The 22,447-nt window shown below is 49.9% G+C and overlaps 1 protein-coding gene across 1 annotated transcript; it reads right to left on the reverse strand.

The window, feature by feature from the left end:
* Nucleotides 1-3,446: 3,446 nt before the first annotated feature.
* RPIA (ribose 5-phosphate isomerase A) lies at nt 3,447-21,946 on the reverse strand. Its single transcript, XM_030947419.1, has 9 exons — nt 21,699-21,946; nt 16,236-16,296; nt 14,175-14,230; nt 10,344-10,403; nt 9,443-9,507; nt 9,049-9,117; nt 8,400-8,541; nt 7,816-7,915; nt 3,447-4,661 (listed from the first exon to the last, which is right to left on the reverse strand). Exons 1-9 carry the CDS (start codon nt 21,879-21,881, stop codon nt 4,564-4,566), a joined length of 834 nt encoding a protein of 277 aa, XP_030803279.1. The 5' UTR covers nt 21,882-21,946; the 3' UTR covers nt 3,447-4,563.
* Nucleotides 21,947-22,447: the final 501 nt, after the last annotated feature.

Here is a 22,447-nt window from a genome sequence, read left to right on the forward strand (position 1 = left end):
TAAGAAAAGCATCCCAGTGTATCATCTAGATTTACAGCAGGGTTTTTCAGTTTCATTTGTCATTGTCAAATACATTACATTGGGATTAAACCGTACAGGTTATTAAATACTGATTACAAGAAGCCAGCGTGCTGTGGCAGGCAAATAAAACTTGCAAGTTACTAAAATTAAGGCTTTGAAAATGTTTTAAGGGAATTAATGTTTAATTAGAGATTTTGATCTATAAAGCATTCTAGTAATAGCTTCAGTAGGAGATTACACAAACCTGTGGGACATTTATAAGTGGAAAGGATACTTGATGTAGTATTTTCTTTAATTAATCCTGTGCTGGACGACCACCATGAGGGAATTTAGAGTTTGGTGCACAATAAAAAAGATCATTCCAGTCAGCAGGCACTTCAGCTTCTGTGGGGTTTTTTGCATTATCAAATTCATATGCACATAATTTTAACAATACAGCATGAGATGAACTTTGAATTTAGTGTGATTAAGAATATTTCTAACTCTACATCCCCAAGGGTACTTGGATATTGACATGTTGGGAGGTTTAAGATCTGAGCTTGGCTTAATAGTCACTTTTTTTTCTCCTGCTGAATTTCATCTTTCTGTTACTGACTTCCAGAAACAACATAAATCATCAAAAGCATTTTGCTTTCCAACATGATTGATGGTTTTATCTTTCACTCAGACATTCTTGTACAAAGTCTTCTGTTTCCACTAAAGAAAATAGTTTATGTTATTTCCTGTAGTCAAACCCAGTGACTGATCCTTTACTGTTTTGCTCACTACATGTAATGTTGATGGTCTGACATGACTTTCACAAGTCAGGAAGTGTCATTAAGGAAGTGTAAGAGGTTTTTGTGTTGGTAGGTGTAAAAATACAAACAGAAGAGTCTCATGCTCTGAAAAAAAATTCCTGCTCCCAGCTGCCAAGGTTATGGAGTTACAGGGATGATAAAACTCCCATTAAAGTTCCTGGAAGGGGAAGTAAATAAACTTCACAAGTTTTCAGTACAAAAACCCAGCAGTTTTAGGTCTTTAAGTTCATCTTTAATCTGAAATGCATCACCTTTCTGCTGATGTACTGAGTGAAATAAAGCTGCAAAGACATTTTTGAGGATTCAAAAGGCTTGATAAATTTGAAAAATCACTTTGAAAATGAGGACATCTTTCCTTTTCCTCCTCCTTTCCTGGTGCAGCTGGACCACAGTGTCATTTAACAGTGTAATGACACTGTTAAATCCATACAGTTAAAAAATGGATCAGGCCTTATGTTTAAAAGATATTAATACATACTACAGCTTACTAATATTCCTCACAGCTAATTTTTATCACTGGTTATGCTATGCTGATTTTCTCCTCATCACTTTAGCTGTAATTGTTTGGTTTAATACCCAGAGCACAAATCCTCTATGCTGCTTGCCTAATTATTTTCACCTCTTTTTGTGTCATAGTTCTCAGATCAGTAATTATGTCAGATCATAAACCCCATCCTACACTGACTGTAATAACTTGATAAATAGTAATACTTTCTATATAACATGGAATAAGGTAAGTTGGTTTAACAAAACACATAATTTCTTTCTAGTTAGTTTAATTAATTTATCTTAATTATTTAACCTATTAACCACAGGTTAATTAAATTGAATCTGATGCACTCTCTTACTATATTTATATTGGGTTTTTTTTTCCTGAATGGGACTAGTGTTTCATTACCTCAGTTGCTCATTAATTTTAGTGCTGCTGTTGCTCTTTCTTGAAACGTTTGTTTCCTCCAGGGCCAAGTTAATCCATAATTCAGAGCTAATGGTAAATCTCCCTGCATTACCTCCCATGCACAACCCAAAAGGCAACAGGAGGGGGGCTGGATCACATCAGGTAACAGAACCCACTGCAGGAATGCACCCTAAATAGCCACCATCAGCCTGCCTTGGGTGTAAAAGGACACCTCCTTCCATCTGCTTTTGATAGCAATTTTTGTCCCAATGCCCTTTTCTAAAAATATATCCCTGCTTTTCTTCCCAGGGTGCAAGGGAGCAGGGTGGGAGAGAAGTGGCAGCCAGTTTCTAAAGGCTTCTGAAGGCTCTTTTGAGGAGCACCTTGAAAAACCAAAGCCCAGAGCAAATGCCACAGTGAAACCAGCCAAGGTGGTAAAATCAAACTCAGCAAACTCAGGTGCAGGAGCTCTCAGGAGCAGCTGCACTGCCTCTACCAAAGGAGGTGACAGGGAGCTGCAGTGCCTGCCCTCAGCTGGAGATCCACCACAGCATGCTCATCTATGAACTGTTGCCTCTCCAAAAACATATGTAGTAATGGTGATAGCCTGGAAAAGCAAGGACCAGGGACTAGAAACAGCTCTGCTGCCTGTACACTTCACTTTCTTCAAACAGGCTTGTGGCAAGACAGCTGAGCATCAGTGTAAGCAGGCTGTGCTGGTGACAGGGCAGAGCCAGGGCACAAAGCCACCCCAGGAGGGGATGGACTCCCTGCACCCACACCTGCATGTGCTGGCAGGTGAAGATGAGGGTGGTCATGACAGATGAGGGAGCCTGGCAGCCTCCAAGGGAAAGGACATGACCATTCCCAAGAGCCCCTTAAGTCAAACTCCATCTACTGACTCTGCAAATGTCAGCTGGGGGAGCTTGCACAAGGATTCAGACACTGAATTTCTCCCCAGCGGTTTTAATTCCACACAGACATTTTAATTCCAGCTGTGTAGTGCCCATAACCCACAGCCCAAGTCCCACCCCAGCAGGGGAATCTGCTGCAAGAGCCCCCACAGGATTTACTCCAGCACCCAGAGCAGCCCAAGAATCAGACCTGCCCATCTCCAGGCTATGGAGCCCCTGCTAAGCACAAAGCTGAATGAGATCACAGCTGGTCCAGGGCCAGAAAGTAATGGTGCAGTAATGGGTTTATTGGCTTTTTGAGAAGGAGCTGTTTGATTTCAGGCAGAGGAGAGTCAACAGCAGCATTCACTCCTGCTAATCTCATTTCCAGCAGCACACTGAGTGAGAAGGCACTTGGGCACAAAGCTGTGCTCGATTGCTCTCTGTTTATCCAGGATTACATTAGGAGCCCAAGAGCATCTGAAAACAGCCCCTAACCAGAGCTAGGGCTTTGCAAATGGCTTCTGCAGCACCTGGCTGGTGGGAAAAGAAATCCCAGTGTTTCCAGCAAGCTGCTGGCAGTTTGCTCAGTACAAGAGCTGGATTTAGATGCACAGGTTTTAGATGTGCAAATTGAAAACAGTGCCTGTTGAGGAAAGTACTGCAGATAACAGGCATTGACCAAATAATTTGCTTCATTTTAAATAATTCATTTACCTTAAGTAAAAAGAAATCAAATGCAGAAGGGTGGGTTTGGCCAGGGTGAGGGATTTTTGCAAGGGGTAAGTTACCAGAAGTTGGTCTGACTGTGATCTACCCCATTATCCACAAAATAAGTTACTCTGAGAACAAAATTACCACCAAGTCTGGTATAAGAGCTCTTTATTTTAGTGTCTAAAACACAAAGAGAGAGGGCTTGCATTTCAACATCAGAACCATGCAAAGCACCTACACACCAAAAATGAGATACTGAACAAGTGTCTCTCTCCTGCTACATGTGGAAAATTTAGGCAGGAAGACTCCATTTTCCTGTGCGTTTTGCTTTATCCTTCCACAAATCAACAGCTGTGAGGGGTGATAATTAACCTTCATTGCAAACCAGATCATTTGCCACTGAACACTATTCCGTGCTGCCCTAAGCTGCTAAAATATGCTCCTGTAAGCTTCATCAAGCACCCAGTTCTGCTCTTGGTCTAAAAGGTCCCAGACGTCTCCAGCTACAGGACAGACTTTAATCAGAGGTACTGAATTAAATGACAGCAGAGTTTGGCTCAAAGGATGAATGTCTCCTCCACACAAAAGCCCACAAAAGGCCCTTATAAGTTTCCCAGAGAGGGGGATGTAGAGACCACCCTAGGCTCAGAGAATTGTCATGTGCACAGAGGACAACCAGACATCCCGAACTATTAAAAAACAGTGGTATAGAAAAATAAAAGGCATAAAATACTGAACCAAAAAGGTTCCAAATAAGGCATCAGCAGGTCCCAACTGGATATGCTCCTGTTACATACATCACCCTCCCAGCCAGGATAGTTAGGAATGATGCATTAGGATTGTATTTCTGACCTCCATCATTAAGTGCTATGAGCAACCAGAAGGGTTCAAGTTCTCTTTGAAAAAAAGAAAAAAAAAAAAACCAACCAAACCTCCAAACACAAAACCAGGGAGTAATGTTTTTGGTTAAGTATTTCTTAGAAAAGAAAATAAAAACGTTAAAGCAATTCATTGAAATGACTCATTTAAAAAAGACAACATTCCTGTAAAGTAAAAATATATATATATATAAATAGAATCTATTTTTGTTTGTTTGTTTTTCTTAAAAAAAGAGACATTCAGTATCACATCAGCGGATCCTGATCGGCTTTCCTGCGGGTCTCCTGCAACAGCCGCCACTCCTTAAGGCAAACGTGGGGTTGGCACGGGTGGGACAGCTGGGTCCCCTGGCAGGGCCCTGTCAGCAGGGCGGCTTCTCCCTCACGCTGACCGAGCCGTCCTCCATCCCAAAGTACACCCGCTGGGCCATGTCGATGAACAGCCCCGTCTCCACCACACCTGGGGAATGAGAGATCACTGGTTACTGCCACAGCCACCCCTTCACTCTGTGCCCTGTACAGTATTTATATCCTGTACAGTCACTGCCACAGCCACCCCGGCACTCCGTACCTGTACAGTACTTATATCCTGTACAGTCACTGCCACAGCCACCTCTGCACTCTGTATCTGTACAGTACTTATATCCTGTATAGTCACTGCCACAGCCACTCCCCCTGCACTCTGTACAGTATCTGAAGGGAACCCCCAACGAGGGGGAGAGAATAATGCACCTTGTCATATTTTCTGAAAAATCCTCTTTGCCTAGGATTTTTCTCCTGAGAAGCCTCAGAAAAGAATGAGAACAATAATTATCTGATTGCTTTGGAATGTGGTCTGGAGATTGTTTACCAGCAGGTGAATGTTTGATTGGTTCCATGTGAATTGTTTTAACTCAATGGCCAATCACAGCCAGCTGTGTTGGACTCTGAGGAGTCAGTCACGAGTTTTCATTATCATTCTTGTTAAGCCTTCTGTCTGTATCCTTTCTCTATTTGCTTTAGTATAGCACAATATCACATCAATCGTATAATATCGTATCGTATCATATCTCATATTGTAGGATGTGGTATGATGTGCTATAATATAATATAATAATAATATAATATAAGCCTTCTGAGAACATGGAGTCAGGTTCTCATCTCTTCCCTCGTCCTGGGGACCCTCACTAAGACCACAGCATCTGACTCCATCTTATCAGAAGGCTAATTAATAACTTTATTAAACTATATTATTCTATACTATATTACATTATATTACATTTCATCTAAAACTGAATCTGCCAAGTACTTGACTCTGCACCCAACTGCTCTGACTCTCGTGACTGTCACGCGACAGTCCCACACACACACACACACACACACACTTGGCCCTGATAGGCCAAGGAAACAAAACACCATCACTCTGGGTAAACAATCTCCATATTGCATTCCCTTTTGGCACAACACAGGCACAGCAAATAAGTATTGTTTTTTCTTTCTCTGAGGTTCAGAGAATGTGAAACCCAGAAATATTCTTGGGAACAACTGTGCCTTGCTTTTCTCTGTTAAGAGAAATGTGGTGACACTCGTGTCCTCTGCTCTGCCCTCTGTGGTTTTGCTCCTTGAAAAGCACCAGTGCCTCCATCAGAGGTTTGGAGAAGTGTCCAACCTGGATCGGCCACACTGGGAGCTTCTGGGAAGCGTTTTCCATGCAGCCACTTCCAGCAAAAACTCTCCAAAGACTGAGGAACAACTCCCAAAGCTCCCTCGACATTCACGCTGCCCCAGCCACCACTGTTGTACCAACACAGCCATGAGAAAAGCATTTTCTGCTATCTGATGGCCCATGGGAGCAAGAGGAAGCTGCACACGCCCACAGCACTGGGGATCACTCCCTCTGCCTTTAAACTCACCTGAAAGACTTCCCTGTAAGAGATCACCTGGCTAACATCTGTTCAAATGTTAAAACTCAGCAGCTCTGGTGCTGCCTCTGCAATTTGTAGCCCATTTGTAAATGTACTTTTGATTGCATTTAATTATGGGGTGCTCTGTCCCCCTGCTCTTCTAAGTTCTTCTAAGCCTTCTAATGTTTACACTTCTGTAATGGAGTTTCTCACACACTTTTAATGTAAATAATGATTGTTTTGCATTCCTTTCTGGAGGAGGAGAGAATTGATGGACTGTTGGTTTGACCAGTGTGGCTGGAGAGGTGGCAATTTCATCCTCCAATCCATGGTCGCTTTTGAAAGTCTATAAATACTGGAGTTTGGAAATAAACTGCCCTCTTTTTACCTTGGACACCCAGCTTGTGCATGGTAATTAATTTTGTGTCCTATTGTGACAGTGCTCCTAACTTCACAGTGATCACTGAGACACAGCCAGAGGTCAGGAAGGTGGACAGAAACAGAGACAAGGGCTACCACAAGCACAAGGTGGTAGCCAAAACCCTTCTACCAGCACTGCATCTCGGCTTTAACAGCCACACATTCAGGCTCATCCACTTCTGGGTAGGGAATAAGCTCTTCTTCCCTGAGCAGGTTCATTTCTGAGCAGGAAACAGGTGCCATTATTTACTATTCCTTTCTCAAACAACAAGAAATGCAGGGAAGAAGCTCCTGCTGTGCCAGAGCAAGCAGGCACTGCCTGCCTCTTGCACAGACACAGCTCTAATGATGAAGAGATTTGTACAGCCATGGGCAGCAACTGGGTTAGGATATGGAGCACTGCACCAGGGGCAGCCCAGATCACCAGAGATCCCTTCCAACCCCAACAATTCTGTGATTCTGTGATAGCCCTACCGAGGGAAGCAAAACCACTGACCAGAGCCTCTGCCTGGCCTGGGGTTTCAGTTGTGGAGCCAGGACAATACACAGCTGCTTTGTGGGGATGTTGGCAACTCAGTTTGTGCAACAAGATCCCAACCTGTTCCTGCATGTTCTGTGAAGGCAGCTGTGTGAAGGCAGGACTTGAGGGACAGGCTTTGCCAAGGTAACCAGAAAGACATCCAGATGCTGCTTCCCTGAAGTTCAAGGAGTGCCAGTGCCCCTGGGCAGACCCAGATGGTCCAGAGACAGCTCTTGCCTGGGCAGCAGGTCTCATGCAAGGCAGGGGTCCTTGCAAAGAGGCTGTTTTGTTTGCAAACAGAGCACTCAGCCACTGCTGCTTGAGCCCAGCAAGAGCCTGAGTACACTTCATCCTCACAGCAAGGCCAGCAGAGAGGGCTTCCCAATGGGAATGGGATGCAGAGCTGTAAGCAGCTCCTGGAAAATACCACAGCACAGTGCAAACCCTCCCTCGAGAGTGCACTGGTGTTTCCACTGAAGTCCCTCTCTAAATGGGCACAAGGAGAGTAAGAAAGAGGACAGTACTGTTGTGCCTAATGGGAAACAGTGTCAACATCAACCAGCATCTACCCCAGGTTTTCAGCACCATGTGGGAAAAGCGCCATAGGCACAATTGTACCAATTGAGCTGACTGCCCTCTTGAGTAGAAACAAATGCAGGGACCTGCAGGAGGGCAGCAAATATATACACACACATTCCCTCATATCCAGGAGAGAGCTGCCACATTCCAAGTTACATATCACACACCAAGCTTTAGTCAGCTTTTGTGGTTTTTAAAAAATCAGACATCACCTGGTATCATTTTGATAGCAGAGTTCACTTCACGCCACTCGTGAACCTTGTCAAACTTCCAGTCCAGGATGAAGTTCCCATTGTCTGTCACCACAGGGCCCTGGAAGCAAACCCAGTTGCCATGGCATGAGCCCTGTGTCTCATGATCCCAGCCAGGGACTGTCACAGCCCTCACTGGGACCAGCTGTCCCCACTACAGTGGTTTAGAGTCATCATTCACATAAACTGGGGCTGTCCTCACAATAAACCTGTCAGTGAAACCATCACCCCCAACCTGAGACCCTCTCTGGCAGCTCAGACTGCCCTGCAGCCCCCCAACACCCCCAGACTCAGGCTGGAAATCCCTCTGCTCCCTGCTCCAGGATGCTTCTTTAGGAGTCACAGCCAGAGAGGCTTTCAATGAGCAGCCTGAACACATAAATACACAACCCAGTAACCAAAGTACAATAAGGAGGAATTACACAAGATGTCACTTGTGGGACTGAAAGCCCAGATGTCACCAGATGAAGGGCCAGACCTCTCGTCCTCCCTTTGCCCATGTTCAGGTGGGTTCCCAGGGAAGCAGGGCTGACAGGGACACTCACTGCTTTGTTAACAGCCATCCGCAGCTCCACGACACCGCCAAATTTTTTGGTCAGGGCTTTGGTGACAGGGACATAAGCCATGGGGATGACCTCGATAGGAACTCCCTTCTTCCACTGCTCCCCAAGGCTGTCAGATTTTTTCCTGAGAGCAGAGTTTGAGGTGGGATTAGTGCTGGACATTACACTGCTGACACCATTAACATCACCCCAGGCCCTTGGCAAACCCCTCAGGCACAAGGCTTAGGAGCACACAGGGTCAGTCCATGTGTGCCCTGGTGCAGCCAGAGCCAGTCTAATGCACAATGCTCTACCCACTCAAAAGCCCTGTTTTGACATGCTTTGGACAAGCAGAACAGGAGTTGTTTTTTCCACAGCCCCATGGCTGGAAAATTTATCCCATGCTGACAATCACTGAGCTCAGAGAGCAGAACTGCCACTTCCCCACAAGCTCTGCTGACTCCCAAGCAGGCCTGCTGAGTTGAAAATTAAGAAAAAAAGATAAATTGAATTGCTGAAATACTGGGAGCCAGGCTCATTTCCACCCATTCCTGCTCTCCTGTAACCATTGGAATGACTATAATGGCCTAGCACAGCACCATCTGAAACCTCCCATGGAGCAGAAAGGTATTATGAGCAGTAATATCTTCACCTGTAATCAGCAATAACAATGAAGCACTTTGCAAATCCTGCAACTATCTTCTCCTGTGTCAAGCAGCCACTGCAAGGGGGAAAAAATAAAAACAGAACCAGAAAACATCAGACTGCTCCTCACTGTGCCCAATGGCCTTGAAATCCAGTCCCCTCTAATATGTTCTTGCTGGTTTTGGTGCTGCCGTTGCCCCACACCTTATCCTCCTGATCTCCACCCTCACTCTGTGCCCCTTGTCCCTGGCCAGGAACCATCCCCCACTGTTGGGACACACACAGCCCTGCACAGGATCCCCTCCAGCCCAGCCTAGAGACACCCACAGCCACACAGGGATGCTCAGTGACCCCCACCAGCACTGGGACAGACAGACAGACAGACAGACAGCAAGGCTCACCCGCCACCTTTGATAAGGTTGAGGTCGGAGTCCACCTCATCTGCTCCATCGATGGCAACATCAAGCTGTGGGGAGAGGAGGAAATGGCTGTGGGAACCCCTCCCCTCATCCAGGCCCTGCTCCTGCTGCAGCTCCAGGGCTAGCAGCAGTCACAAATGTCACCAGAGCTGGCACCACCTTGGTGCAGCCTGACCAGACACAAGTGTCTGATGGGCCAGCCAAGGACACCCTGAGACCACCCAAGCCCCTCCAACAACCCCAGGCATGTGAGAGGAGGAGAAACCCAAACCAAGTGCTGGCCTGCAAGGCACATCTCTTTAGCCTCTGGTGTTGTTAAGAACCAGCATGCAAGGTTTTCCCAGGAAAAATCTTTGACAGTTCAGCAATATCCCTGTCTCAAGCTTCATCTTGGAAGAGATGCCAAGCATTTGGAGGCACCAACAACCCAGCAGCCTTCTTGCCATCTAAAGACAAACTAAAGAACTAAGACAAAACTTGGGGTAAAAATAAACTAAACTTGTTCAAATCATTAAGGTTAGAAAAGATCTTTAAGATCATTGAGTCCAGCCATTCAACAAACCCTGCCAAGTCCCCACTAAACCATGTCTTCAAGCATCAAAACTTCATGTTTTTTGAACATTTCCAGGGATTCTGATTCCACCACTGCCCTGGGCAGCCTGTTCCAGTGCTTGACCAACCTTTCAGTGCAGTAACTTTTCTTAATATCCAATCTGAACCTCCTGTGGCACAACTTGAGGCTGTTTCCTGTTGTCCCAACTCAAGTTCTGCAGCGTGGCTGCCCAAACTCAGCCTCAGGGGAGGACTAAGGAGCCTGGATGCTTTCTGAAGGACCAGGTGAGAGGAAGGTCAGCTGAGGTCTCACCTCTGTGGTCCCACTTACCTCTGGATTTCGGTCCAAGTCACTCAGTGTTAAGCCATTCTGCAGGATCAGCTGACGAGCCTGTGCACCAAGAGAACAAACACCATTTATCAGTGGCAGGAAAGGAAAACAGACTCTTGATGTCCTTCCCTGGCTGCAGCAAGGATGGAGCCTCCTGGGAGATCTCCACTGCTCCACTCTGAGCTTGTGGAGAGGTTGCAACAGGAACACACAGCAAGAAGAAAATTATGTTTCCACACCAAAGCAGTTTAATCAAAAAAAGTCCTGCTGCTGATTTGAACTAAAATTCTCAGCTGGTGCAACAGAACTCCTGGGTTTGGGTGTCTCCATACTAAATAGCAGGAGGCCTCATCAGCTTGGTGGGAATCACTTGTATCTAAGCACTAAAGCAGATTTGGAATTTTTAAATCCTGTGTTGTTTCAGCTTGGACATCATTCTCCCTCACACCCATCCAGCCCTTCCTTATCTCCTTCCTTGAAAAATGGGACCAAGAAAATTAAATATTTACACCACAGCAATGTGGAACTAACAGAGAAAATATTTCTAAAATATAACAAATGCACAGCTTGTGGGAAAAGCGTGGGAAGCTGCTGAAACAGCTGCTTGGTGGCTCTGACCTAGGTCTCCTGCAGTGGCCATGTGTTTCCCTCTAGTGGCAACACAACACAGGGCACCCAGAGCTGCCCTTGGCTCAGTCCCTCGGTTTGAACAGGCAATCACAGAATTGTTTAGACAGATTTACTAACACCAAGTCCAGCCCTTAACCCAGCACTGCCCAGGCCACTGCTAAACCACGTCCCCAAGTGACACATGTACATGGCTTTTACATCCCTCCAGGGGTGGTGACTCCACCACTGCCCTGGGCAGCCTGGTCAGTGCTTGACCACCTTCCCAGTGAAGAAACTTTCCCAAATATCCAATGAAAACCTCTCCTGGCACAACCTAGGGCCATTTCCTCTTGTCCTGTTATTTGTCACTTGGGAGAAGAGACCAACCCTGACGTGGCTGCCCCTCCTGTCAGGGGGTTGTGGAGAGTGAGAAGATTCCTTTTCTCCAGCCCCTCAGCTGCTCCTCATCACACCTGTGCTCCAGAGCCCTCCCCAGCTCCACTCCCTTCTCTGGACACCCTCCAGCCCCTCAGTGCCTTCCTTGTCATGAGGCACAAAACTGAACACAGGATTCCAGGTGCGGCCTCACCAGTGCCCAGCAGAGAGGGACAATCCCTGCCCTGGTCCTGCTGCCACTATTGCTGACACAGGCCAGGTGCCCCTGGCCTCCTCAGCCACCTGGGCACACGATGGCTCATGTTCCCAGCACCCCAGGGCCTGTCCTGCTGGGCCACTTTCCACCCACTCTGCCCCCAGCCTGGAGTTCTGCAGGAGGTTGTTGTGGCCAAAGTGCAGACCCAGCACCTGGCCTTGCTGAAGCTCAGACCTTTAGCCTTGGTCCATCCGTCTGTCCATCCATCCCTCCGTCCATCCATCCGTCCGTCCATCCATCCTGTCCAGATCCCCTGCAGAGCCTTCCTGCCCTCCAGCAGATCAACACTCCCACCCAGTTTGCTGTCATCTGCAGAATCTCTAACTGGTTGAACTTTCTATGTTACAAATCATCATTCAAGTGAGATTCCCTCCTTGCACAGACTGTGCTCAGTCCGAACTTGCTACCATGCTGCAGCTAGACCAAGAAACCCCAGTGCAATAGCCTGGATCAGCTGATTCCCCTGAATTCTACCCACTAACACTAACAAAGTGCATCAGTCACAGGCACTGGCATACCAGAAACATTAGAATTAGCAGGTGGCACTCCTGGCAATAAGATTTGAATAGTTTATCATGGCATTTCATAGCATGCAGTTTTAACACCCATGGGCTGTGGGGCCCTAAGGACTCACAAAATTATAAGAATAGAAAATCAGTGGGTTGGCATTCATCACATGGTGTCCACAAAAGGAGATTTCAGGGATCTGGGAAACTCAAAGCATTGAGAAACACTGTGCTGCACATGCAGGCCAGACCCTGAACAGGCTGAGTCAGCAGTGTGGCAACGAGGTGGCTTGGCTCTCTCCAGGCTCGGCTTGCAAGGCAAGGGGAGCAGTGGGAATCAGAAGCAGAGCTCCCATCACTGAGGGAGGAGTGGTGGTAACTGCACAGCACTGGACAGGAGCAGTCCCACTCCGTGCCCCCGGCACACGTCCCGGTGAGAAGAGACAACGCAAGCGCCAGGGACAGATACTTACCCTGCTCTAGCTTTACTGGTGGAGGTGGATTAATGCCCTGACAACAGGGAAGGGAGGAGTATAAAAGCCCACTGAAACCAACTCTTCCTTGCCAGTGATCTCAGGCAGCCATCTACACCTGTACACAGTGAAAATACAATGCTGTTTTGCTGACCTGGGAACGCTCCACTCAGTTGAGGTCTAAGGGACTGCAAGAGATACAAGGCAGCCCCATGTTGGGAATTTTGGCTCCTGCAGGTGTACAATCTCTCTCTTCCCTTTAACAGCAACTTTTTGTTTTACTAGTAAGAAACTCAGTGGTGTTAAATCAACTATGACAACATTTCAGGGCAGGACAGGCTCCAGCCCATGCTCACTACAAGAGCTTCATCAATAGTTTCTTTAAGAACTAAAGACTGAACTTAGAGCACTTCTCCTAAATTCAAAGGGGACATGGCATTTCAGGGTGGGAATCATTTGTGATAGATCAGACTCTCACCACAGTCTATATAATCAAGAGAAGTACCAATATAGGTTAATTTTTTTTCACTTTCTGGCCTTTGCAGCACCTTACACCATACCCCAGTTACCTGCAACAGCTGGGAAGAGAGAGCCCTGTCATCCCCACACCTAAAGAACTGCAGGGTAGGAGGATGTTAGTTTTCCTAAGATTTTACGATAATTCAGGTTGGTCTCTATCCATCCAGGTCAAAGCAGGGTCAGCTCCCAGGTTGCTCAGGGCTGTATCCACCCAGTCCCTGAACACCTCACAGAACAGGCTCTGCCCTGCCTGCCACACTGCCTGACTGCCCTCACAGTGACAAGAATGTGACAAAAGCACAGTCCCCAGGACCATGAGAAGGACACATGCCCAATTCCTTGACTGGGGTATTGCCACTCAGCCTTGAAGACCCTTTGGGTGGTCCCCACTGTGTCACCTCTGCCTGCCCAAAAGGAGGTTCCCACCTCAGGGAGCAGAGGCAAAGAGACCAAAGCCAGTTGCCAAAGGCATGGGAGATGCTCAGAGGCTTCCCCAGCAGATCTGTATTCCACCACCAAGCCAGGCTCTCCCTCCAGCTCTCTCAACATCCAGCTTGGTATGAACAAATTCCTGCAAAGGCTGCACAGCAAACAAGAGGTTAAGCCAATTTCTCTTCTGCAATTTCTTATCAAATCCAGCTGATGCATTTGAAGTTCCTGCTGAAAACACAAGAGCTCTCTATTATTCCTTACAGCTGTCAGGGCTGATACAGACTCAAAGGAGACAAAGTGTCTCCAGTGAGCTTTGCACTATGAGTCTGGTTCACCACTAAGCAGCATTTTCCTGCAAGTGGGATCCAGAGGAAGCCACACACCAACCCTGACACAGCCAGCCTTACCACACTGGCTCCAAATACACCTCCCAGCCCCAGCTCAGGTCACGGTAACACAGCACCATCACTTTCTTTGTGAGGTCCTTCTGTAGGCTGCACCACAACTGCTCTCACTGGTGCTTTTGGTTCATTCACACCACGGTGACCCAGGGAGAGGCAGGGTGGCCTCCCACAGCCCAGGGGGAGATGCCCTGCAGGAGTGTTTGGACTGGCAGGAAGCAAAGGAGGAAAGCACTCACCTGAAAGGATGTAGGGATGCAGACAATGGTCAGGTTCTCCTCCTTAACTCGCTCAGCTGCAGGCAAAAAGCAGAAGCCTTGATTAGTTCATTGCACAAGACAAAAACATAGCAACTTTCTCTTTAAGAAACCTCAGTTTTCAGCCCCCCTGATTCACTGCAATTACTTGCTTGGCTTGCAAATAACTCAGTCACGCTCAAAATGCAAACAGGTGCCCCCTCCATAGGCTGAGGCTCAGTTTCAACACAAATGTTTCAACATCCACTCTGGCCCAGCCCAAGCCACCAGGAGCCATTAACCTTTATGTCTCCAGCAGCAGAAGAGCCCCAGCAGCAAATCCTCACCTGGGAAATCGGCCCCATCCCCTCTCTGACTCCATTAGACAGGTTTTTGCTGCTCTCCATGTAAACACAGAGCTCCAGCAGCTGTCTGAAAGTTTTGCTGGCTTGTTGCCCTGGGGACATCACATTAATTTATTATAGAACATTTAAATATATAGCAGGGAAAGAACTAATAAAGTACAGTATTCCATTAAATGGAAGGAAATATTTCCTCCCCCAGGCTAACCTCAAATGACTAAAATCTATTACTAAGATATCATTATGGATAAAATGTTATTTTAGTAATTACAATACCCAAGCCAACAGCCCAAGAGCCAGCAAGAGCTCGTGCACCAGAGCAAGCACATGAGCTACATGCTCCAAGGTAGTGCTGCTGCTGGAAGGATTGAACATGCAGTACATAAGGCTGGATGTTCTTACAAGCCACATCCCAGTTCTAAAGCAATCAGGAGACATGAAAAGCCAGAAATTTGCAGCCTGGAACAGCCACTCCTCTTCAAATACAATAGCCATTTATTTAGAGACTGATTCTGTGCTCAGAGGGGGAGTGGTTGCAGTACTGAGCCAAGCCCAGAAGGCTGAACAGCAGCTCCCAGACAATGAAGTGCATCACACACAGAGTGGGGAAATGGGTGACAAGGGGCAGCCCCAGCCCTGCTGTGCCCCTGCACAGTGAAGGGCTGGGCTGTGCTCAGAACTCAGCCTGCTCTGGGCTGCAGGACAGCTCTGCCCAAGGGAGCTGGAGGTCACCAGGGCACTCCTCAGACAGGCAGAGCCACCCAGGTGGGACACACTGAACTGTGCTGCCCAGAGAAGTGGGGCAATCTTCACACCTGGAAGTGTGGATGTAACACTTGGGAGTATGGCTTGGTGCTGAACACAGTGGTGCTGTGTGGGATTGGAGGATCTTGGAGGTGTTTTCCACCCTTAATGAGTCTGTGGTTCCCCCTCTGTACCCAAGCAAGATGCCCAAGAACAACAGGGCTGATCCTGCACTCCCAACCCACCATGGCCCCCACAGCTGCTCTGCTCTGCATCCAAGGACATCCAAAGTTCAGCAACTGAGACTGCCCTGCAAAGGAACTTTAAACCTCTGCACCCTCTGTAATGAGCTGTGACAGTAATTACCCTCACACTCACTCTGCACTTGCCTCACTTGAATATTTTGCTGAAATTTTCTGCATCACTCCCTGAGCAAAGCCCTGCACCTGGAGCAAGCAGGTAAACCTGGCTGCAGGGTACATTAATAAAATACAGCAGAATTTCACATTCCTCATTTTCATTACACCTCAGCAGGGCCCTCAATGTGAATCCCGTGGATGTGGGGAGCAAAATGAGCCACAGGCAAACGGGTTAAAGGAAGCAGAGCAGCTGCATGGCCCCGAGCCACACAGCAAGTCAGCACTGGGCAGAGCTGGCAAGGCTGGAACCAGACCAAGGAGTTCAGCTCCAGTTTGTGGTGGGTGCCAGTGGAGAGCTTTTCCTGGCTGTCAGAACAGGTGGCAAATCATTACCTCCTCAGGTCTCTCAGGCAATAAATATGGAGCCCAAGGCCCAGTTTTAACCTTCAGCTTCAAGCAGGACACAGCAGCCAGTGAACAGACCCAAGGCATCAGCTCTAAGTCAGCACACAGGTGATTTTAGGGTGTTTTTGAAGTAGTTGGGGCAGATGGAAAGGAGACTTTTTGTGGTGGGAGGGACAGGAAGGGGAGCATCCTACCTAATCGCTGCACCGCGTGTACAATCGTAGATCCGCTTCCGATCCCAAGAACTTGATTGTTCTGCAAATCAAAGAGAGACAGAGGAATGCTGTCACTGGAGGCTCCAGACTCCACTTTCCCAGTAAAACTGGCATCATGAACACATGCAAGAGGAGCCTTGTCCAGGGATGCACGTGGACACAGCATCTCAGCACTCTGCAGGCAAGGGAGGGAACACGCTGTGCCAGCGAGGGCACGGCCGTGGTCTGTGGCCAAGGGATTTTAATCAACTCTGCCTCTCATTAAAGGACATGTGCTTGCTAATTACCAGCACAGTCCGATCTCAGGGTGTTCAATGCACACTCACTGGTGGTTGCTGGCATTCCATGAAAGCTCTCCTGCCGGAAAGCTGTGAATTTCAGACAATACCACAGAGGAAGAAGGGGAAACAACCTCAAGATAAAATCTCCCAAGGAAGCCACACAGTAAAAGGCTGCATTTGCTGCCAACCATATCATTAGTAAACAGCACAGATGCACCAGCAGCCAAAGCAGAGAGCACAGCAGCTGTTCCTGTGAATAATAGAGAATACTTTCCAAAACAGAGTGTAAAGCTGCCTATAGGAGAGTCCAGCAAAACTTGGAATGTGGGTGAGCCTGGCAGCATGTGCTGAAGAGGATGAAATTTTAACCACAGCTCCATCCTGGTCTTTCTCTGTGTATTGCCTGATTTAAGAAGGATCACGGCCTGTCACCTGTAACACAGATACACTCCTAAAAGGTGCTGCAGGCTGAGGGTGGATGGGTGCACTTGTGTTACTTCTGCAAGACATGTTCTCTGCCACGTCAGTCTCTGTTTATCATCAACTCAGTTTCCCATCCCCTGTAAGTGACCTGCAGCCTTCTGTACTTCCCATTTTCAGCGTACTTCATTTTCTTTGGATGGGATCCAAAGCTTAAATTGACTTAAAGAGGCCCAGTATCACCACAGAGACTTCAGATGAGGAACATATGAAGACAACCAGAGATGCAGGCACAGAGCTGTTGTGCATTATCTCTTGGACATTAGACAGATCTGGAGCTCTTTCCTCTGTGAAGCAAATCCAGAGTTCAGCAGCTGTGGAAAAAGCCACACCTGCAGCACTTCAACCAGCTAAAATCTTGCTGTCACTCAAGTTTACCTGGAAAGGTGGAGTTCAAGACAGGTCACACTCCCCTAGGATTAGTCATTTCTCTTGCTTCTGCAATTTAAAAGCTCAAAAAAAACAGTTCTCCAAAACCAGAGGCTCAGCTTCCATCCCAGCCCTCACTAACCACTGTGACTCTGCAGCAGCTGGGCACAGCAACAGGTCCCCGCTGCACACCTGCAGCGTGGCCAGCAGACACCAAGAGCTCCTTGTGTCACCCACCCAGCAGGCAGAGCCAAGCAAGGCCAGCCAAGGAAGGGGCAAGCAAAGCTGAGCAGAGGTGGCAGGACATGGGCAGTACCAGTGTTCCCAAAAGACTTGTTCTGACCCGGGGAGAGGCAGTTTCTTCTCTTTGCCCTCATTTCTGTAGGGTGGGACAGCTTCTTGGAGCAGCTGGGTACCCTAAAGGGATGGGGAAAGCTTCAGCATGGGCAACTCCACTGTAATGAAGCAGGAAGAGCTCACAAGGGTCCCAGCCCATGCATTTATCAGCGATTAGAGGTGAAGTAGCACTTTTGATCAGTCTAAACTGGTGCTGTCACAGCCCCTGCCTTACCGTGACTCCCACCTCTCCCTCCTCAGCTCCAACCCCAGCCAGACCAGGGGCAAAACCAACCACAAAACATTTTAAAAACAGGGGCAGGGCAAACATTGGTGAGAAGTAGAGCACTGAGGAGCAGCACCTCATGCAAAAAAAATTACATTTCAAGTTGTTTACCATAAGCCCACCAAACAAAACCCAGGCACTGAGCCACAGCACAGCTGAGGACCCTTTTGGGTGAAGTGGGCAGTGACCACAGCATTTTCCCAGCCAACCCAAGGGCCTAAAGACACTGCCCAGCACCACAGAAGCCAGCAAGGCAACACACATGGAGCAGTACCAGCAGCACACAGGCACTGGCCAGTCCCACCTAAGTTTCCAAGGTCAGAGAACAAAGAGCTCCATCTAAAAGCAGTAGATAAATACAGGGCAAATCCCAAAGTTTGCTCAGTCCTCTCTGGGGCAGTAGGACACAGGGCAGGAGCTGTATTTTCATTTCTAACAGAGGTGCTCACAGGGCCTGCCCTCAGAGGTGTTGCATAAACTCAAAGCCAGCTCTCCCCAAGCAGCTTACAGCTCTAAAGCCCCAGCCCTGTGCCAGCCCCACTCCCCCAGGCTGTCACAGCCCCACAGCCTCTGAGGCTGCTCAGCTCAGTGTCCACTCCAGAGCTGGGGAACTCTGCTCCTGCAGCTGCCCAGGGACAAGGGCTATGGGTAAACACGCTGATCTAGCTTTAATAAAAAAAAATAAAAAGAAAAGAAAATACAACCAGAAAAGTTATCCTGTCCTAATCCCCCCTCCCACACCCAGGTTTACATGTGGCACACAAGGAGCTGCTGTCCTGGCAAGGCAGGGATGGGTGTGAAGGTGGATGCCAAGTGAGGAGCCTCATCCAGTACCAGTCCCACATCCCCAGTGCCACAGATTTATGGCACAGTTAAGCAACAGAGATTTGTCCAGCAGAACCAAACCCTGGTGTCTCCCACACATCCCTGCTGTGCAAGGGAAGTCTCAGCTTTGCTTTCAGAGGCAGCATTGCCCCCCCTGAGAGCTCTAACAAGCAAACACAAACGTATCCATTACAAACAGCAGCTGCCCCCTGCCAGTGCAAACTGACAGCTGAGACCATCCAGCTCCTGGGCAGTGACTCTGAGCTCCTTCTCCATTATTTCCTGAAGCCAGCTTGCACAAGCATTGGGGTGTTACCCCAGACACTGCCTCATTTACTTAACTGGCATCACAAGCCGAACATTGAACTTTAATTAGCTGGGACACAGCCAGAAACATTATCCTAAATTTGCCTGGCCATAAAACAGCACAAGGCCAGTGATTTCACTATTAAAGTCCAAAAGTACTGGTTTTACTCCAAATCAAAGGAGCCCCCATTTATGATACCTCACAGCAACAGCGGTGTCTTGGCTCCATGCCTTGTGAGATGAGCTCTTCCTCCCATGACCCCTCAATGCACAATTTTGGGCTTGCCTTGGGTAAGAAAGGGGATTTTTATGAAACTGCCAGAGCCCCCAGGCTCCCCCATCTCACAGACTGATCACTTTTGATGGTGTTGGCCTGGCAGGGGCTGGGTCTCACACACATGCCTGCTCTCAGGCAGGTACAGACTGCTCAGAGGAACAGGGCTGCAGAAGCAGCAGAACCTTCGTGGGACACGGGAAGCCATCAGCAACTGAACCTCAAAACACTACCCCAGTGAGGGGGGAGCAGGAAGGAAAAGGGATTTTTTTTTCTCTCCTAACTGCTAATATCTACATTCTTAGCAGGAACTCCTCACCCCGATTTCAGCACTGCTATTGCGAAAGGGCTGGCACAGAACTGATAAAGCCCTGCGTGACTGGAACCGTTGATCGTTGAGCTTCCCAACCAGGCTGTGCCAAACCTCAGGCAGCTCCAGCCCTATCTGACATTCACGGGACTGACTCAAGCCCCTGGCTGCACTGCCCTCCCTGCAGAGGACAAGACAGAATCCTCTGGTCAGGGACTGTTGCTCCTTGCCTGGGTGCTCAGAAATGGGGTGTAGCAGCAGTGCATCCTGGATTTGGAGAAAGGAGCAGTACCTGGCATTAGCCTGAACTCCCACCACAGCCCAGCTCGCAGGAGGGTGCACAGCGAAAGTTTGGAGGTGCAAGATATTACCCCAAATTTAGCATAGACAGTGCTGAGCTGGATCAGGCATGAAGCTGCTGCTGGAGAGGCACACACTGGGGAAGGAAAAGCTGTTTTCTCCCTTCATTTCAGCTAAAGGGAGTGAAGTCCAAAGCAAAGGAGAAAGAGGCTCAGCAGGACTCATCCATACACCCCAGGGTCCGTGCCACCTGAAGCTCATCCATGCCCTGGGAAGTTCTATGGCCATTCCGTACACTGGGGAGTCCCGGCACTGCACAGCCTGTCCCTGCACCTGGAGCTGCCTCACACAGCCCTGGGTCTGGCCGTGCACTGGAAGGCTCCGTGCACCCCTACGTTTTGTGGCTGCTCTGTGTTTTGTGTGGTCTCGGCACCCCAGAGCTGCTCTGTGCACCCCACGGTCCATCCATGCACCAGAGATTCTGTGTAGTCCACGGCCCCTCTGTGCATTGCGGGGTCCCAGGACCCTAAAACCTGTCCCTGCACCCGGAGCCGCTCCATGAACCCAGGGCCATCCGTGCTCTGGGACAGTCCGTGGCTGCTCTGTGCTTTGGGGCGTCCCTGCACCCCACAGTCGCTCCATGCGTCCCAAGCTCTGTCCGTGCACTGAGGGACTCTGCACTCCCAGTGGCCGCTTCGTGCTTTGGGGAGTGCCGGCACCCCAGAGCCATTCTGTGTGCTGGGGGATCCCGCGTGCATCCCGCAGCCTGTCCATGCACTGGGAAGCTCGGTGCATTCACTGCCACTTCGTGTACCGAGGGGTCCCGGCATCCCACAGCCTGTCCCTGCAATCCAGAGCCGCTCCACGCGCTGTAAAAATCCGCGCACCCCGCGGCCGCTCTGTGCTTTGCGGAGTCCTGCCACCCCGGAGCCGCTCCGTGCACCGGGGGACTCCGTGCAACTCACGGCCCCTTCGTGCATTCAGAGCCCCAGCACCCCAGAGCCTGTCCCTGCGCCCGGAGCCGCTCCAGGCAGCCCGGGACCCGTCCGTGCCTCCAGAGACTCCGTGCACCATGCGGCCGCTCCGTGCATTAGGGGGGGTCTCTGCACCCCAGAGTTGCTCCGTGCACCCCGAGCTCCGTCCGTGCACTGGGAGCCTCCACACACCCCGTGGCCCCTCGTGCATTGGGGGGTCCCAGTACCCCGGAGCTGTCCGGGGATCTCTCAGTGTACTGAGGGCTCCTTGCACTCCAGAGCCTCTCCATGCGCTGGGAAGCTCCGTGCACCCCATGGCCGCTCAGTGCACTGGGGAGTCCCGGCACACCAGATCCTGTCCCGGCACCCCGGAACAGCTCCGAGTACTGGGGGTCCCGGCAGCCCAGAGTTTGTCCCGTCACCCTGAAGCCGCTCCGTGCACTCCATGGCCACTGCATGCATTGGGGGACGCCAGCACCCTGCAGCCACTCTGTGCTTTGGGGGGTCCCTGCAGCCACTCTGTGCTTTGGGGGTCCCTGCAGCCCGGAGCCCCTCCGTGCACTCCGGGTCCGTCCGTGCTCCCGGAGGCTCCGTGCACCCCGCGGCCGCCCCGCGCTCCGGGCGCTCCGCGCACCGCGCGGCCGCTCCGCGCTGCGGGGCTCCGAGCCCCCCGCGCCCCGCAGCACCCAGGGCTGCCTCACCTGGACGTGCTTGTCCACGGCGGCGAAGGCGGCCCGTTTCTTGGCCTCCTCTGCCATGGTGCCGCCGAGCCGCCCGCGGGAGAAGCCGCGCCGCGCCGCCGCCCGCCCCGTTCGGACCCTCCCTGGCGGCCGGGCAGCCAGGGGCGTGCTCCGGAGCAGGGCGAGCCGGCCGGGGAGCCGCATGCCGGCGCGGCCCGCCCCCGGGGGGCTCTTCCTCACGGGCTGCAGGCCTGGGCCGTGCCGGCTCCTCTCCTCCTCCGCCTCCACCTCCTCCTCCTCTTTCTCCTCCGCCAGGAGGCTGGGACTTGTAGTGCAGCGAGAGGCGAACTACAGCTCCCACAATGCCAGACAGTCCTCGGAGCCACTTGTTGCATCGATGTGTAAGTACCGAGTACTTGCTAAGCTCCGAGAAACCCATTCCAGAGGCTGGAAAGGTTCAGGCATTTCTACAAAGAGCAGAGGGATGCGGGGTGTCCCACCGGGAAGTGCTGGGGAGGAGGAAGGATGATGGCGGGAGTCCCTGCAGGAGGCCAGGCAATGCACTGAGCTCAGGGAGTTACTGGAACTCTGGCCAGGCTGCCACAGGTTTTGAGGAAGAGCCTTTCTTGGACTTTCACTTAAACTTTAGCACGATCTCCCTCGAAAGTAGCAACATGGGCATGAAAAATGCCAGGGGTCCTCTGGGCACGTGGTATCAACCAGCACTTAGTCCTTACCCCACCGTGCAGGAGGGTCAGGACAAAACCCCA

Source organism: Camarhynchus parvulus, chromosome 4, assembly GCF_901933205.1.
Source record: "Camarhynchus parvulus chromosome 4, STF_HiC, whole genome shotgun sequence".
Lineage (NCBI taxonomy): Eukaryota > Metazoa > Chordata > Aves > Passeriformes > Thraupidae > Camarhynchus > Camarhynchus parvulus.